This window comes from Lissotriton helveticus, chromosome 8 (genome assembly GCF_964261635.1).
Source record: "Lissotriton helveticus chromosome 8, aLisHel1.1, whole genome shotgun sequence".
NCBI lineage: Eukaryota > Metazoa > Chordata > Amphibia > Caudata > Salamandridae > Lissotriton > Lissotriton helveticus.
Genome location: NC_136069.1, coordinates 1525032864 through 1525049976, shown reverse-complemented (window position 1 = coordinate 1525049976; position 17113 = coordinate 1525032864). Strand labels below are relative to the sequence as shown.

Below are 17113 nucleotides of genomic sequence, written 5' to 3'. Positions count from 1 at the left end.
TGCACTGGACCAATGACAGCAGAGATGTAAAGGGGTTGTAGGGGCCCCGATGATTCAGCTCACCAAGGAGCAGGGGCTTCGGGTACATGGTTGCCTTTCAACATTGAAGTCTTCTTACCAGAGCCCGCCGCCCCAATGGAAGTCTATGGGTTCAGGCAGAAGCATAGTAGAGGGGTTCAGAAGAGGTAAACCAACGCTGGGCTCTAGGTCTGAATCACTGGGGAGACTTTGCTGGACAGGTGAGCCACTCCGACACTGGCGTCAGGTGCTGAGTGGGCAAGAACTGCAGTTCCTGCTGGTTCCGGAGCTCTTGGAGTCGATTTCTTCTGGACAGGTCCGCTGTCTATGGGAAATCAAGAGTCTTTTTCAAAGGCAGCTGTCATCTCTGGGTTTTCAGGTGTTGCTGGCTGCAAGACAGGTCGCCTTTTGGTCGCCAATTCTTCAAGGCTGGAGACAGGCCGGTAGAGCTGGGTCCAAGGCAGCCGTCGTCATCTTCAGGCTTCTTCACAGGGATGTCTTCTTTCTTCTTAGGCCGTCGCAGATCTAGGTCTGGGGGAGCCACCTAAATACTATATTTAGGGGGTGTTTTATGGAAGCAGTAGGTAGGGCCAATGGCACCTTATCTGGGGTGACTACACCCACTATTATGCTACGTTCCTGTGGGAGGGGGCATAGACCTAGCCCTGATTGGAGAAGTCCCCTTATATTCAAGATGGAGGTGACTGAAAAGGTAACTTCGCCTACTCCAACTGAGGGGTGGAGTTGGCAAAGGTGAGAAAACCTCCTAGTCTTTCCAAGTTTTCCCTCCGGTTTTCCCACCCAAAGTTGGGGTGTAAACCGGGGGCTGCTATTTGCTGTTAGCAGCAGAGGCTGGAGGTTGCATTACGAAGGCGGCAAGGCTTTAAAGTTTCCCCTTCGAGCACTGGTCCATCCTGGGGGAGGAGATGTGACAACTCTGGGACCAGAAACAATGTACATCCTGGGCAGAGAGCAGGGACTCTCCACCCAGGGGTCATGTCTGTGTGTGGTAGGCTGCCTGTTCAGGGAATACTCGACAAGGTTGCAGTATAATGAAAGTATTGATGTAGTATTGTCTTTTTTGAGGTGGTGGTTATTATGTGGGGTTAGAACAATCAATTCAAACGGATGTCTTTATCAGTTATTATTTCACTTGAATATGATGTAAGCACTGTATGCATTTTTGTAAAAATATAACTGAAAACATAGAACAGTTGCCAAATATGTAAGACTAGCAGAGGCTTTATTTTAATCTAATAGTTACTCCTGATGAAGGGCGCAAAAAGGCCTGAAATTCATTGGGATATATTTTTAGGTGCGGGACAGGATTCAACCCACGTGAAGCAGTAAAAGGCCTGGATTGGTATTACTACCTCATTTGAAAAAATTGGGATGACGGACAGCCTTATTGTGAACAGTTGAGAAAACGTTGAATTATTAAGGAAAAATTTGAACAAGTGCGAATAAAACATGGATTTTTTGAACAAGAGACGTTTTGCAACAATTTTGTTGAAAAACTGTGCGATTGGATATGTTGTATCTGGCTGCTGCAATGTTTTGAGGAGGCCTAAAGCACCAGGGTCGATAGGTTTACAGGCCTCCGAGGTGCGCTCTGCGTAAATGTTTTAATAAATCTCCAACTGGCATCAGTATGGATTTATTACAAGGAGCTGTTTGGTACCAAACACTTCTGGTTTCAGTGAAGTCATCATGGTGCGGAGTTGTCGAGTTTACAGCCCATGAATTCCTTATGGCTTACTTGGCACTTACAATATTCAAGAATGGACTTAAGTATTGTAGGGGCATACCTGCTCATACAGATATGCCCTCATCTGTGGTATAGTGCACCCTGCCTTAGAGCTGTAAGATCTGCTAGAGGGGTGACTAACCTATACCTTCAGGCAGTGCTGGCTGTCATGGCACCCAGCCAGGGTGCCAGGTTGACTTACTCATTTTTCCCCTCACAAGGGCATGAAAGCTGCAACGGCACTGCTCTAGTGATCGGGGTCCCAGGGGACCCTCTTCAGCTTCCAGGTCCTAGTTACCCAGGGTACTAATTACTGGGGAGTTAGAGGGGGCAGACGTACCAATTGTGGGTAGGTTTTAGGGAGGAAGCACTGGTACAGGGAACCAAGTTGGCAGGGACCCTGTGCACTACTATCAAAATCACATCAAATACTAGGCAAAAAGTGTGGCCTAACCATGTCAAAAGAGGCCCTTTCTCGCACTCTCCTAGGGGGTAGTATTGTCAAGCAGGCTCAGTCTTATCTGAGATGGGTGTTAGACATCTGCAAAGACACGCAATGGTCAATAAATGATGCACACAGCTCAATAAGGAGATCCACACCAATTTATAAAAATAACACGCATCATTATATGTATATATTTAGGCACCAGAATCAATATGATCAGGTAAGTACGTTTAGCAAGACAAATAATTTTAGGTTTAAAAAGTAGACCCTTAGTTCATTTTTCATAAGCTGCAATGTTATCCTATGGGAAGAAGAACAAGTACGACAGTCAAGTTGAGTACAGCGACTTACAGTACCAAGCTCCTGGACTTAAGGCGAGTGTAGGGAAAGGTCCTAGGCAGCACCAGCAAGACACGAACAGCGACACTAGGGCAGCAGGGTGTAAGATTGTAAAGCAGCGTCATATGCTCTTTGTTAATCTATGCGGATCGGTCTTCGTGTAAAAAAGCTGCAGGCTTGGACTGGGAGGCCAGTTGGACTGCAACAACAGTGGGGCTCAGGCCTAACGATGCGGACACCTTTGGTCCTCTTCTGCACGGGCCAGGGGTGACGGGTGCAGAGGTGTCTTTAGACGTCAGATTTTCCTTACTGGGAGCAGACGCAGTAGATGGGGCCTTCTAACAGAGGCTTCAGGCGACATCAGGGACTTCACTAGGGGCGAAACAACAGTGGGCTCTGTCTCTGGAGTGCTGTGGCCATGCTGGTACTGTTGACCCACTTCAACTGGGGCTTGGAGCGCCAAGTGCAATGGTGTGCTTTGGCCTCGGGTTTCGTGGTCTTGGAGTTCTCGGTCTCTTTGGGTGCCCTCAGAAGGCAGGGGAGCAGCTGTACTGCTTCACTGGAGTTCTTGGTTGATATGCTAGCAGGTCTCCCAGGCTTTGGAGAGACAGCAGCTGCAGGACAGGACGTATTTTAGTGCAATTGTCATAGTCCGCAAGCAGGCTGGCAGGGTTTGCGCCAAGTCAGTTGCGGAGTCTTCTGTTCTTGCTCTTTGCGCATCTCCATGATAGTCTTCTTCTTTGAGGTCAGCAGGATCTGATTTTCTGGTGCCAGGGGCTCCCCTAAATACTGAATTTAGGGGTGTTAGGGGTGTGTAGGGTAGTAGCCAATGGGCTACCTACTCCTGAAGTTACTACGTACTCTATATGATTCCTTCATGCAGGAATTAGGCATAACCATGTCCCAGAGTTCTTACATGCGCCATCACTAAGATGACCAACTCTGGAACGTCATGTCCACTTCAGGTTACGCCACCTTAGGGGTGGGGTCTAGCCTGGGGATGGGTATGCCTACCTGACTAGATAATTCTCCTGCCTATCTAGGTGCCAAAGGGTTCTAGAGGGTGCTTGAGGTCGTGGAGGGGTGGGGGGAGGGGGGGGGGGGGGGGGGAAGAGTCCAGCTCATGGGCATATCTGCAGATATATCCTTACATAATATTAGGCATCCTGCCTTCGGGTTATAAGGCCTGCTGTAGGGGTGACTTACAAATACTACATGCAATGTTAAGGGACATGGCATGAGGGATGTGTCATGTCACGTTTTCACTTTTGTCTGCACAAAAACACGTATCCTGCAGTGGCTGTCTTGCATGTGTTTGGTGAGGGGTCTCTAAGGGTGGCACTATTTGCGCTGTAGCCCCCTTAGGGACCCTCTTTAGTACACCAGCCCCTAGGTACCTGGGGTACCATTTATTAGAGACTTATAGAGACTGATAAAGGTATTGGCAATTGGGGAAAACAACTGTACAGCTTTGGGAAAGAGATATGACACTGGGGACCTGGTTAGCAGGGACCAAGTGCACTTCCAGTCGAAATCTAATCAAATAGCAGGCAAAAAGTGGGGTAACAATGTAAAAAAATTGCCACTTCCCTACAAAAGGCAAGTAAATAAGAGTGACAAAAACGGCAACCAATTGTAAGAAATGGGGTGGGCCAAAGACCATTATGTTTTTGGCATAGTCAGCGAAGAGCACTTGGTTGTATTGTAGCTAAAAGCTGCCTGGTAGGAGAGTCTTTAAGTTAAAGCTTTGTAAGTCAGCTTTTGATTGGCCACAAGGAGGAAGCATTTTCTCCTGGTTCAGAAGAACATCAGATGGATGAGCAGTTAGTACATTAGAAAGTCTCCCTGCTTTTCCCTTCCCACAAACAGAACTGCTACTGTAAGACTAACTATGCAAGCACATTAGTCATGCCAGTTTGTCAGTGCAACAGCGCAATAAATGGGTACTAGTACAAAGAAAACTATTTCTTCACAAACCGTGTGCCTCTACATCATACTCTTCTCCTTCAAAGTCATCATCAGAATCTTCATCGTCCGGGTCTGGATGTAGAGCCTGACATTCACACATGGCGGAAAACATAGCTTCCACTGACAAAATAAAGAAAAGGTACACAAGACCCAGTCAGCAGTGATTCAAGCAAACAACTAAGTACAAAACAATATTAGCGCAGAGATGTACTTGTGTATTATTATTTTTTCAATAGTGAAAGCGACACACCCACCCATCAATTTGAGTTTTTTGGCAAGAGTTAGTTTCAGGAATAATCTAGAATAGACAGTTCATTAGATCTAGTAGGGTTGGAAATGCTACATTGGGGAGACCCTGCAATGGTGCCTCATTTAATTGTATCCAAGGGCAAGCAATCACCCATAATCATGTGTGAGGCAATTAGATTCACTCTGGCTCTTTTGGTCTCATGCCTGTAAACATGAGAGCACAGATGTCCTACCCCTTAAAGAAACTGTAATTATTTGATGTTGCACGGAGAGGGATTGACACAGAGACTGTGGCGAAAGAAGATAGAGCAAAGCCAACCCGTCCCCAAAGTATGTGAAGGCTACGGGCCGCCTCAGAGTAAAGGTTAAGGGCTCTAGGATCTCTTGATTAGCGTCATCCTATCCATCTTTGCCATTTTGAAGGTGCAGCAACTGCTACTCATCTACTTATGAAAGAAGCACTAAATACTGGGAGTCGTTACAGAAATAAAAGCTTGATGGTGACAACTGTACTCATGCTACTGGTATGTGTAGAGTGCTCATAAGCATCTACAGCACTGACATAACAGTTTAAAACTGTAAGGTGTCACTCCCTCTCTACTTCCTCCACCATCTTCTCCTTACCCAACACACATATAGAGTATCTATATAATCAAAGAAGATTGTATCTCAAGGTCGTGGTTGGGAGGAGTCAAATGTGCATATGGTTTGAAAACATGGTACTTTTGGATGCAGAGTTAAGGCTGGTGTGCCCCAAGTGGGATTGGTGAATCTATAGCAGGCAAGGAAGATTCTGCACACCACCAACTGCAGAAGACTCAGTAGGCATCCACGACAGAGTGTGCTTGTACACACCTGACATCGAAGGGCGAGGCCAGAGGTGAATGTAGGGAGGTAAACACAAGGGGGAACAATAAGCCTTCACCACCGTCAACTGTGACTCAATTTCCAGAGAGAACCCCCACAGGCATTATTAGCTCATTCAAGGCAGACACTGAGTAAATATCTTAACAGAAGTGCAGGATTCCATAAAAACAAAATATTTAAGTTTGGTTGACAAAATAACCCTTTTGACGGGTCGGAAACCGGATTTTAAATATTAAATAAGCCACCCCACCCACGAGCACATCTTACTTCTCACAAGGTAGGGTGCTCAATAATTCAGCGTGGAACATGTGTGACATTACAAATGGCGTGTTCCTCCAGTGACTAGGCGGCCGAAAACATGGTTGCTGGTCTGGATGTTATTGGTGTAAAGGAAAAGTCAAAGTATATATTATACACTAAAATCTTTAAGCGACCAGCTACAGTCTCCATTCAAAGACTTATTTTTATAATTATTAAAACTTCAAACGAATGGTGAAGGCAGATTTTATTAAATATATTAGAAATGTAACTTTTCAAACATTACCTTTACCATTACTGAAGTCACTGGTGACTAATTCTTATTAGCTCTTCAGCAACTGCATTGCCTGTATTTGGCCTGAATTAGGTGTGAAAAAGTGGGAAAACTGCCCCCAGAGCAGAGACAATGGCCTGGGAGAGGGGAGGCATTTTCTTACCCTTACACACAGACCAGTTGGGATGGGCCAAGGAACTTAAGTTACTTTTGACGGGGCCTGCCCTGCCAGAAGTAAACATTTGTCCCCATTCTCAGGCTGGTACCAAAGGCAGGTGGGAGGGAAGCCACCCCAAGAACCAGTTTTGAGTGGCCACAGAGGAAGTTACAGTTCATTACCCTGGCCACACCTCTTGGTGGGCTCAATGACTTTACACAAGGGGAGTAGGGTTTCCCACCTTGGATTTGAGAGTGAGGACATGGTGGTATTGTTTGCAGTAGAGCAAACAGGAATTGCTGAAAAAGTGTTAGGGCTACCCCTGGAACTGTTACCTAACTAGCTGGTAGCAGGCATACATGTTGCACCCCCATGGTAACATTCTCAGAACACTTACTGGACCAGTGGAAGATCTGTGACCTTAGGGAAGCCCTGAAGAACTGTCAGACCGGTCTCTTGTACCCCGGACAAAGGTGGGTCCCAAGGGTCAGTTGGCTTGGCAGCTACTGCAATAGACCTTTTTCCTGAAGTATCCAGCGACTACTGGGCCGGGATGGCATTTTCCTGCTGGCCTCTACCTGGGGTCCCACTGTCGAAGCAGCCTAGAATGTGCCCCTATCTTGTGGGGTTCAGGCCCTTCTCTTCCTCTTAGTTTGCGGATGCCCCCATAGCCTCGTAGCCTTGCTGTCCTGGCAGCTCTGCACTCCATACCACTCGAGTCACCAGGAACGTATTCAGTTCAGGTGGGAGAGCTTGAACATTTGCCGAAGCCCCTTTATTGGAGTTGCAGGCACCCACTCAACCAGCAGTGATGTAATCCTCTTCTCAGCTACAAAAAAAGGCCCTTCTCCTTAAGTACCATACTGCTTTCAATCAGCTGGCAGGGATGGGCACATTCTGAGGAATAACATCTGATGAGGCACATCTGCAAGACTCTGATCATGGAGTCTCTATTCCAGCTTTGCTGCACGTGCTAGGAAACTTTGGGCTAGTGTTTGAAATTTTGACTTTAAACTCCAAGATACTAAAGTTAGTTAACCCTAGACCAGGATATAATATAAAAAAATACAGTGCCCCCTCAGCCCCTCTTATGTGGAGGTCCCGCTCCCCTCAAGCAACAAGGATGGAGAATGTGAAGTAATCTGGGCATCTCTGGAGAGGACAGAACTACCTCATATAACGTTAATGTTGTGCTGTGTATACTTTTCTTGCTCCAGGTATTGTACATTGTTCTTCCCCCATAATGTAATATATATATATATATATATATATATATATATATATATATATATATATATATATATATATATATATATATATATATATATATATATATATATATGTGTGTCTTTCTTAATTCTCCAGGAAATTAACCCAAAAAAACAACAACAAAAAACCCACAAATTATTCCCTTTCACGAGGGGAGACTTTATACAGCATAGGAGGAAACTGGGAACCACAACACCCTGGACTCCCCCTCGGTACCTAGTTTAAAACATTTCTGGGGTTGGTAGCTTTTACTAGGAGAGAGGATGTAGCCTTTCGGCTACAGCGGTCGACCTCGAAGCTAGGGAACCGGGTACGAGTCTCAGCATTGACGCTCAACCTCCCGTGATTGTGGGCCTATCACATAATCTTCCCATTCCTAACAAAAATGAATGTCTCCATCTGTAACAAAACTGGTCCTCATGTAAAGTGCTCTGATACCCGATATCTTAGGAATGTGTTTGCACTATATTTGACTCTTTAAAAAAATATATAACGTAGCCAACCCTCTATATGGTTTGCTTCCTGCCATCAAGTCAATATCCACAACAAAATACTTTTTGGTGGGAAACAAATCTCTCCAAATCACCTAGCATTATGGGTGATCCAGAATTCAGAATAGCACGAATATCCCCTATCCCTAAACTCAAAATTTGTGGATACATTTAAAGAATCCATGGCCTTCAACCCCAAATTGTATTCCTTCGATCTATCATCATCCAGTGATACGTGGTTCAGACACAATGAAAAACATCACTGCAAGCCATGGCTTCATTGTTGGATTTGGGTAGCATAGATTCCTGAACAATCTGCACACACTATCTCTCCCTCGTTTCATATATAATGAATAGAGAACTTCAGAGTACAAACCACAACAATAAAACATCCATTTTCATTTGTGTGTGCAGGTTTGAATTGGTAAAACTATCTAACTGTAAAAGAAAAGAGTTATTTAGGTATTAAGGGCACTGAGAAAGTTAATGAAGAATACTTACATGCGGATTTGTCACTAGGAACAAATCTAATTTCAGTTATTGGTTCAGCATCATCATCACTGTCACTCTCATCTTCATTATCTTCCATATCATTTTCTTTAGGTTCATCATCTGCATGTAAAACACAATATTTTAAATATTTCATTCCTCCAAATCTAGCAGTGTTATAAATGACTAGGTGAGTAATTCTGAATCTAGAACAGTGTTAATTACAGCAGTAGTTTAATTTCAGCTAAAGCAGCATTTAAAGTTACCAATAGTTACCACAAGCTATATATGTTATAAAGTTTTATATAGCGTTCGTATACTCGAAGGAGTCTTGGCGCTGCAGAGTGCGAGGGTGGCCAGTGATCAGGCTAGATATAATATGGCCTCTGGATTAACAGAGCCATGTTTTCAATGCTTTTCTAAAAAGTAAAAGAGTCTGGGAGTTGTGTTAGTTCAAAAGGAAGGGAGTTCCATAATGTAGCAGTACGAATTACAAAGTCTCTACCACCTCAATGGAAGAGTCTGTACTTTGCCACCTCAATATTTTTCAAACCAAATGAAAGGGTCTAGAAGGTATGTAACAGCGAAAGGACAATCTAAGGGCAACAGGTCCGATGTGAGGTGCCTTAAAAGCAGTGCACAAGGCCTTAATGCAATCCTTTTCCTCACAGGAAGCCGCAGTGCAGTTGGTTCAGTGCCATGGTTGCTGAATGAAATTTGGGGAGACTGAAAATGAGACAGGGTGCGGCATTTTGTAGGGTCTGAAGTTTAGATACCACTTTTTGTTGTGGGCAGATATATAGTCTATTACAGTAGTCAAGTTTGGATAAAATGAGTGCTGACGTGATCTGTATTTGAAGATTAGAGGGAATGTAAAAATTCTTAGGATCTTTCTAATAAAAAAAGGACTGATGAGGCGGTTTGATTGATTTGGTTCTCAAAAGAGTTTGTCAAAAATTAGCCCCCATGTTTCTAAACCTTTTCCACTGGGGATGAGGCAGGGCCCATATCTAGTGTCCAGCATTCTGGGGACCAGAAATTTGTGTTGTTCCGAAGAGTAGAGTTTCAGTCTTGCCCAAGTTTAATCTCAGGCAGTTTTCTGCCATCCAAGTAAATTTTTTTTTCTATACAGAGTCCGGTGGCTGTATAAACTGGATTACCTGTATTAGACACCACAATGTGTGTGTCGCCTACATAGGAAACAGCTGAGAACCCAAAGGTTCTGACAAGTATAACCAAAGGAATGATGTACAAATTAAATAGGGTAGGGCATAGAGAGACTCCTGGAGGGACACTACACTGAAGATTCAAAGTTGTAGAGACAAATTCCTCTAGCGTGATGATTTGTTCCCCAAGTAAGGAGAGAGCTTTAATTCTGCTTCCTAGCTCATGCAGGCAGCTGGTTCAAATGATATGATTGACTGTGTCAAACACTGCTGGCATATCTAAGAGTATCAAAGCTGCATGGTCTCCATTATCGATGATGGATCTGATGCTTTCTGCAGCTATTATGAGAGCGGATGCCATGCTATGCTTTCTCCGAAAGCCAAATTGGGACTGGTTTAGCAGATGGTTTTCATTTACGGAAGCAGATAGTTGCTGATTGAGTGCTTTATCCAATATTTTAGCTGGCAGGGACAGGTATGATATGGACCGATAGCTCATGGGGTTGGATGCTGGAAGGTTGACCTTTTTTTTTTTTAAGTGGAAGGAATGCTGCTCTTTTCCATGCCTTTGGAACACTGCCTGTGTGAATACTTTCATTAAAGGTTAGTGTAATGTGTGCAGAAATAACCTCGGTTATAAGATATCACACTTTAGGAGGACATTGGTCATCTGGGGAGCTGGATAAAATGTTTTTGACTTGCTCTCAGGATAAGGGGGTAAAGGTAGAAAAACAACATTGTGTATCAGTTTCTGGTAGAGGACTATGATAGTTTGATAGTTTGGGAAAAAAGTTGAATAAACGCTAAGTACTTTTGATTGAAATGTTTTTGCTAGAGTATCGTAAACATCGTGACTGGCATTAGACGGCTTATTTTGAACTGTACCAATTACTTTGAAATATACTTTTATTGTTGAATATTCAGAGTGTTTTCGGCATGTGGCTATTGGTAATTTCAACTTTATCAGATGTCCTGCGGGACTTCAAAACAAAGCGTATTCTAACACCTACATGCTCCTTCCTCACAAAAACGTAGAACTTTGCAATGGTGATGAATTCCTATATTCTCAGTCAACTATTAGAGCCAAGAAAACTAAAACGAAGGGCTAGATAAGGAAGAAGAGCAAACCTTAACATAATCACCATTTTTTAACTTGCTTGCTTACAAGTGGTCTCAAGTGTCTAGGACACATCTCAAACCAGTACTGAAAGAAAGAACTATAATTAATTAATTATTTTGAAGTCAGACTGCTTTTTCGCTCGTTTACGATTGTTGGTAGATTAGCCTTAGAGTGAGGCAAATGGCCAGTTTAGACAATGGACATTTTTAAAAACCAATTTAATAACTTGGGGTCAGACCCATAAACAACCCTGCTAATCAGTACTAATTTGGTAGTTGAATCTTAAATGAGGCAGCTGATAAGATGTTCTTACTAATAATTCCGGGATTTAGGAAAAGCCAACAATGTAAAAAACACAGACCATAACATAAATCCTAATACGTATTTACATGTACAGAATATAAAATAGCAAGAGAGGACTATAAACATTAAAATTAAAACAAAAACATCAGAAAAATAGTTCATGAAATTAAATTATGACCAGATATGGTAAGGCATGATTAATAGTTATAAAACTGCAAGATTCACACATACCAAAGTGAAAACAGCTATGTCTGTAATCACTTCCTAAAAGGTAGCAGTACTGATTCCCTTACATGCTAAGGCAAGTAGCTCCATTACGAGTGTGCATGAATCAAGAACCAGCTGTCCCATACACCTCCAAAAAGCAGGCAAAGGAGATTACCAACTCACCATCAGCAGATCTCAATCTTCTTGTAGAGAAAGGTCTGTGGTAATTCTACTTCATATGTTAGTGGCAAATCTGTAAAAAATGTATGGAATACTGCCTCTATTTTAAATTGCACTATAGCAGAAAATGAATGGAGAATCCATAAAAGCAGCCTACTGGTCTGGTTTGTGCCATCCAGTAATTGGACAGCCTGCATAATTTGGTACCTATTATTGGCTGGTGGACAGGTCAGTTATTCAGAAAGAGCATTTGCATAGTACATTGGATACTCCCATTGCTACAAATCCAAATTTGTCTAGAGTACATGGAAGAATCTTTTTTCTCATTTTAGTTGAACGAAAGAGGTTTTTAACTACATTAGTGAACTGAGAATTCAAACTCCGCTCAGTTTTTGGGATACCTTTATGAGTTTATCCTCTTTGATTTAACCCTTACACATTCAAAAGGCAAAAAAGGTGACACCAGCTCTGGAAGTTTCTATAGCAAACGAGTTCACCCTAAAAACAAAATCTCCTTCTTCTTGTCAATCAATTTTGTCGACATGGGAGAAAATTGGTTGATTCCGCCTGTGACAAAAAGGTAACCCTGAATGTGGTTAGGAAGGGCATATATACAAAGTGAGTTAAATGGCTCACAGTCTTTAAATTCTCCATCTTCATATAATGGGGGTGCTTTGAGACAATACATCCCTTTCTTCATTATGAATTACTGCAATTTTCATCAAGCAGCTTTAAGAATGGCTCCATTAAGGTAATTCACGTTTGCTTCCACTAGTAGCCCCATACATCATGAGACAATGGGTCGGCTAATTTTAGCAACTGGCTCTGTTGTACAGTGAGTGACAGCATTTTTCATGATCAGATGTCCACCTAAAAACAGGTGCACTGCTAGTGGTGAGAATATATATCTCCTTCAGTGAGGAAAAAAAAAAGAAATAAAAAAAAAAAGAGAACATTACCCTTTACCCATTAAAGCCACACAACAATAAGCACAGAATATTCATTTGACGTCTTTTTGGCTTTTGAGACTTAGGACATCATTCTTTAAGAGAAAAAGTGAGCCATCATTTACTTATTATGCAGTGCCCATATTATCTGATCCAATGCTATTGCTTCCAAACTGGACAGCCCTCTTATTGTGTACAATATCTCACATTTTTACCATTCCATGCTAACCACAGTGTTTAGACAGTCAAATAATGTTATAGTATGCAAATTTATAATTCAAGATCGCTGCTCTGTACTACCCTGGAATAGTGCATGCAGTGCAGATGCATTGGTTCTGTACAAAGTGGCCATCATGCAATTGTAAAACAATGATCACGCACACACAAGATCATTCGAAAGGTTGCCCCCACTGCAATTTTTTTTTTACCTAACCTTCGATTGAAAGCATATGCTCGCCACCTTTATGATAAGGGGGGAGGGGAAGGAGGGTAAAGTCTTATTTAAAGAACTTAGTTAAAAAACCTTGCAGTATAAATTTATAACAGACTACAACTCAAGCCTTCTATCAACCCCCAAGCTTTCTCTGACTGGATGGATGGTGGATGCCGAACGATTAGAGATCTGTTTCTGGGTGATGCATTTAAATCCTTTGACCACTGCAAGGATGAGTTCCAACTCCCGAAGGGAGCCAAACTACAATACATACAGCTCCGTCATTGGGTGCACACATCTTCTTTGCAACAGGCCGCCACTCGAGCGTTCACACCTTTTGAACGCCTGGTACGCTCCTTTGACGACTCTAAGGGGCTAATATCCCGGACTTATGCTTTGCAACACCCTCCGCGTGTTGCCCTTCATCCATATCAGCATCAATGGCAGTCGGCTGCTCCATCTGAAATCACCCCCGCCCAATGGAACCGTCTGTGGCGAGATGTTCCGAATGTTTATCGCTGTATCTCCCAACGGGAAACTGCGTACAAGATTATGACTCATTGGTATTATACCCCCTTGCGGCTGCATAAGATGTTTCCCGCTACCTCCCCTCTATGTTAGAGATGCTCGAATTCCCCGGGTGACTTTCTTCATATCTGGTGGGCTTGTTCGCTCTTAATCCTATACTGGAAAGAGGTCCGAAGTCTTATCAAAATGGTGCTTGGCTTCCCCCTGCCTGAAACTGCAGTTACAGTGCTCTTGGGCCTTAAACCTGACGATCTGCGCGCACTAACCCGCAGCGATTGGCACATCGCCCTCCACATGGTAGGCGCTGCTATATTAAAAGAAAGCCGAGACCCCTCCAATTAATGTCTGGTTTACGCATTTGTGGCATACTGTGGAGCTTCTTACCACGCGCTTGCAGTCCCGCGACACCCACTTCACTAAATTATGACAGCCACTGGTCACCTACCTCTGTAAAATGGAACATCGCCCGTCTTCAGTCTCCGAAGCTTCGGGCGTGCACTTCTTTGATGATGCTGTGTATTCCCCTGATCTTGAAAGATCCCCTGCACATTCCGACTGAGCCCCTCTGTCCATTCGCCCTCATCCCCTCCGTCTTGGTATTCTTTTCTTCTCCCTCCTCTTTCCTCTTTCAGATTTCCTGTCGTCTATCTCTCCTTTGTTTATTACTCTATGTTGGACCTGGGATCTCCAAGTCACATAGGGTAGCTTGGCACTAAATGGAAAGACTTACTTCAAAGGCACATGCGTTAAGTTTGCGTCACACCCTTCAGTAACATAACGTCCATCCACTCCAAAATAAGGACACTACACCAGTTTAGAAAAATACGGGTTGTTTTATAAAACAATACTTCTTTGTTCTTTTACTCCATCAGTCTGCTTTGTCACTATACACATCAGGTACTCCCCATCTGGTACTTTGCATTAATTAAGTTCCCAACAGTACCCTGCATGCGGCAATTCAATTATTCTCCAGAAGATAAAAGGTAAACTCAGCAACAACTGCACTGTGTAATTTTACATAAGCAGCATTAATATCACTTCCTTAGGGGGTAAATGAAAGGCACTTTACACTTTAAAACCTCTTTGTCTCTTTAACTAGAGAATCCTAAGGATTCAGCAGTCAGTTCCACAGCGTTTACTCTTGGATATAAGGATCTGGGCAGCTCTAGAGTTTGAATTAAAAACAAGCAGGTTAATTGTCTACTATGAGAACCGTTCTGATTTCCTTGACAACCCCATTAGTTTTTACCAGTTACTTAATAGTACCACCAGGCTCTGGTCAACTTACACGACCTCTCTGTACCACGCTATTCGAATTAGGCAGGTGAAAATGTCAAGTGGATTTATGGGAAATCCCTGGTACTTCAGCCACCTTGTCTATTATTCCTTTTCCACTCGTTCTCACGGAGTCAGTCTAAGGGATTTTCCCAGTCCCGCTGACTGCTAATCTCCGATGGTTCTTTATTTCACCTCACGCGGGTATCTTGAATGGAAACAGATTTCCCTCACCCCGCACTGCGTGTCAACAGCGAGGCCTTCCCCCCTCAGGCGCTGCAGCCGTGCGCTACACTGAACAGTCTTATCGGGTGTTTGGCAGGCTCGCCCCGGTCAGGACACACAGCCTCTCTCCCTCCTCTCAGCACGTTTCTGTTGCTCAGTGGTGTCTTCAGTCGAGGCGCTGTCGGCTCCGTGCAGCGGAAGGGACCGGAGCCAGACCGCGACACTGTCAGCGTTGCTGTCGGCACTGCATCCCGCCCACACCTCAGGCGTCAGAGAGGGAGGGAACGAACGCAGTCCGGCCTTCTTTGCTCCCCGCACCTTCTTCCGGGTTATCGCTAGCCTGTTTCACTGGTCTCCACGTTGTGTTCACAAAGGCACTATCGCCCTCCTGACCCCAAGCGGACCTTCCCGTTGAATCTCCCCAACGGGCTTGAGGTAAGAGGGACAGTAGCCCCGTGACAGGGAAATCGGCCACGCTAACCTCAGTGAGGTAAGATAATTTCCTCAGTCTTATGGTCGCTTAGGCTTTACTCGACCCCACACACCATGAGGAAACAGTTCAGGCTGGGTCCCGAAAGGGGTAGGAAACAGTACCAGTCTTCTTCAATAATTGAGTGTTCTCCTGGTTGGATTCTCAGGCTGATCGTTTGCAGCTCTCCCTAAGCAGCCCAGCCTCGTTCCTCTCTGGGGCACAATTCGATGTTTAGAGCTAGGTATGACCAAGTGTTGGTAGGGCTTAGTCAACAGGTAGGGGGACCCACTAACACAGTAGGGCAGCCGGCCCGTGGGACGATGGAGTAGTTTCTGTCCTGTAACTCCAGTTCTGTAGTAGGGGTATCTCTGTTATAGTCATAATCTAGTGAATAGTCCCGCCCATGTGCGTGGACCCCGGCAATCAAAAATAATCTCTTAAGTTGTCAAAAAATTGCAGAACTGCAAAGACACTTAAGAGAAAATTTAAAGACAAATAATGCAGCCTATATCCACAGGCTACACTGTCCAGTACTTCAACTAGAAATTCCACCAAAAATCCACTAACAGCAAAGCCTGTCCAGATTTCCCTTGCTTTTACTGCAAACCCCCTCAGAAATGATAGAGAGGAAGGCCTGGACAGACAAGCCCCATAGGCTGCCATTATGTGGCTTAAACAGGATACTGTGCCTTTAAGGAAACCTTGTAGAACCTTCTCCCAGTATCCCAGCATGCATAGCAGGTCCAACTGACTTCAGTTCTTTTTGAAGGCGTACAACGCCAGACCTGTAGCATTACTTACATGAACAATTCTCCACCGGGGAGGAGGGCGGGCGCTTATGACTATAACAGAGATACCCCTACTACAGAACTGGAGTTACAGGACAGAAACTACTCCTTCTGTAGTAGGGGATCTCTGTGTATAGTCATAATCTAGTGAATAGAATGGCAAGCCCATCCCCACACAAAAATGGCGGTGGAGAAAGAACATAACGCCACTACTGCGCGAACAAATTCCGCAGCGAAGCCTGCCCAACCTGAGCGTCTGCCCTGGCATCAGAGTCCAGGCAGTAATGCTTAGCAAAGGTATGAACCGACTTCCAAGTGGCGGCCTTGCAGATTTCTGCAATCGGCACATTACGGAGCAAGGCTGTCGTGGCAGCCTTGCCCCTGGTGGAATGAGCCTTAGGCTTACCTCCTAAGGTCTTATTAGCTTTTTGGTAACACAATTGTATGCAGGACACAATCCACCTAGAAATGGACTGCTTAGAGGTAGCAAGACCCGTCCTGACCGATCCATAATTGATAAACAATTGGTCTGACCTACGAATATCTTTGGTCTTATCCAGATAAAATTTCAACACCCTCCTCACATCCAGGGAATGCAAAGATCGTTCCGCCGGAGAGGAAGGATTCTGAAAAAACGTAGGCAAAGTTATGGTCTGGTTGACATGAAAATCAGAAATTACCTTGGGAAGAAATTTAGGGTGAGTACGCATCACAACCTTAGCAGCATGAAATACAGTATAAGGTTCAGTACAACACAACGCCTGAATTTCACTCACCCTGCGGGCCGATGTAATGGCCACGAGGAACGCCGCCTTCCAGGACAGGTGCTGCAACGAAGCCTTGTGAATGGGTTCAAAAGGCTCCTTCATCAATCTGGACAGCACCACATTCAATTCCC

General features: G+C 44.1%; 1 protein-coding gene across 1 annotated transcript in view; it reads right to left on the bottom strand.

The window, feature by feature from the left end:
* Positions 1-17113, bottom strand: part of CLNS1A (chloride nucleotide-sensitive channel 1A) — a 174249-nt gene that overhangs the window by 103888 nt on the left and 53248 nt on the right. Inside the window, exons 3-4 of the mRNA XM_078658506.1 lie at positions 8584-8694; positions 4527-4637 (exon numbers count right to left, since the gene is read on the bottom strand). Of these exons, the coding sequence (XP_078514632.1) occupies positions 4527-4637; positions 8584-8694 (222 nt within the window). The remainder of the gene's footprint in view (positions 1-4526; positions 4638-8583; positions 8695-17113) is intronic.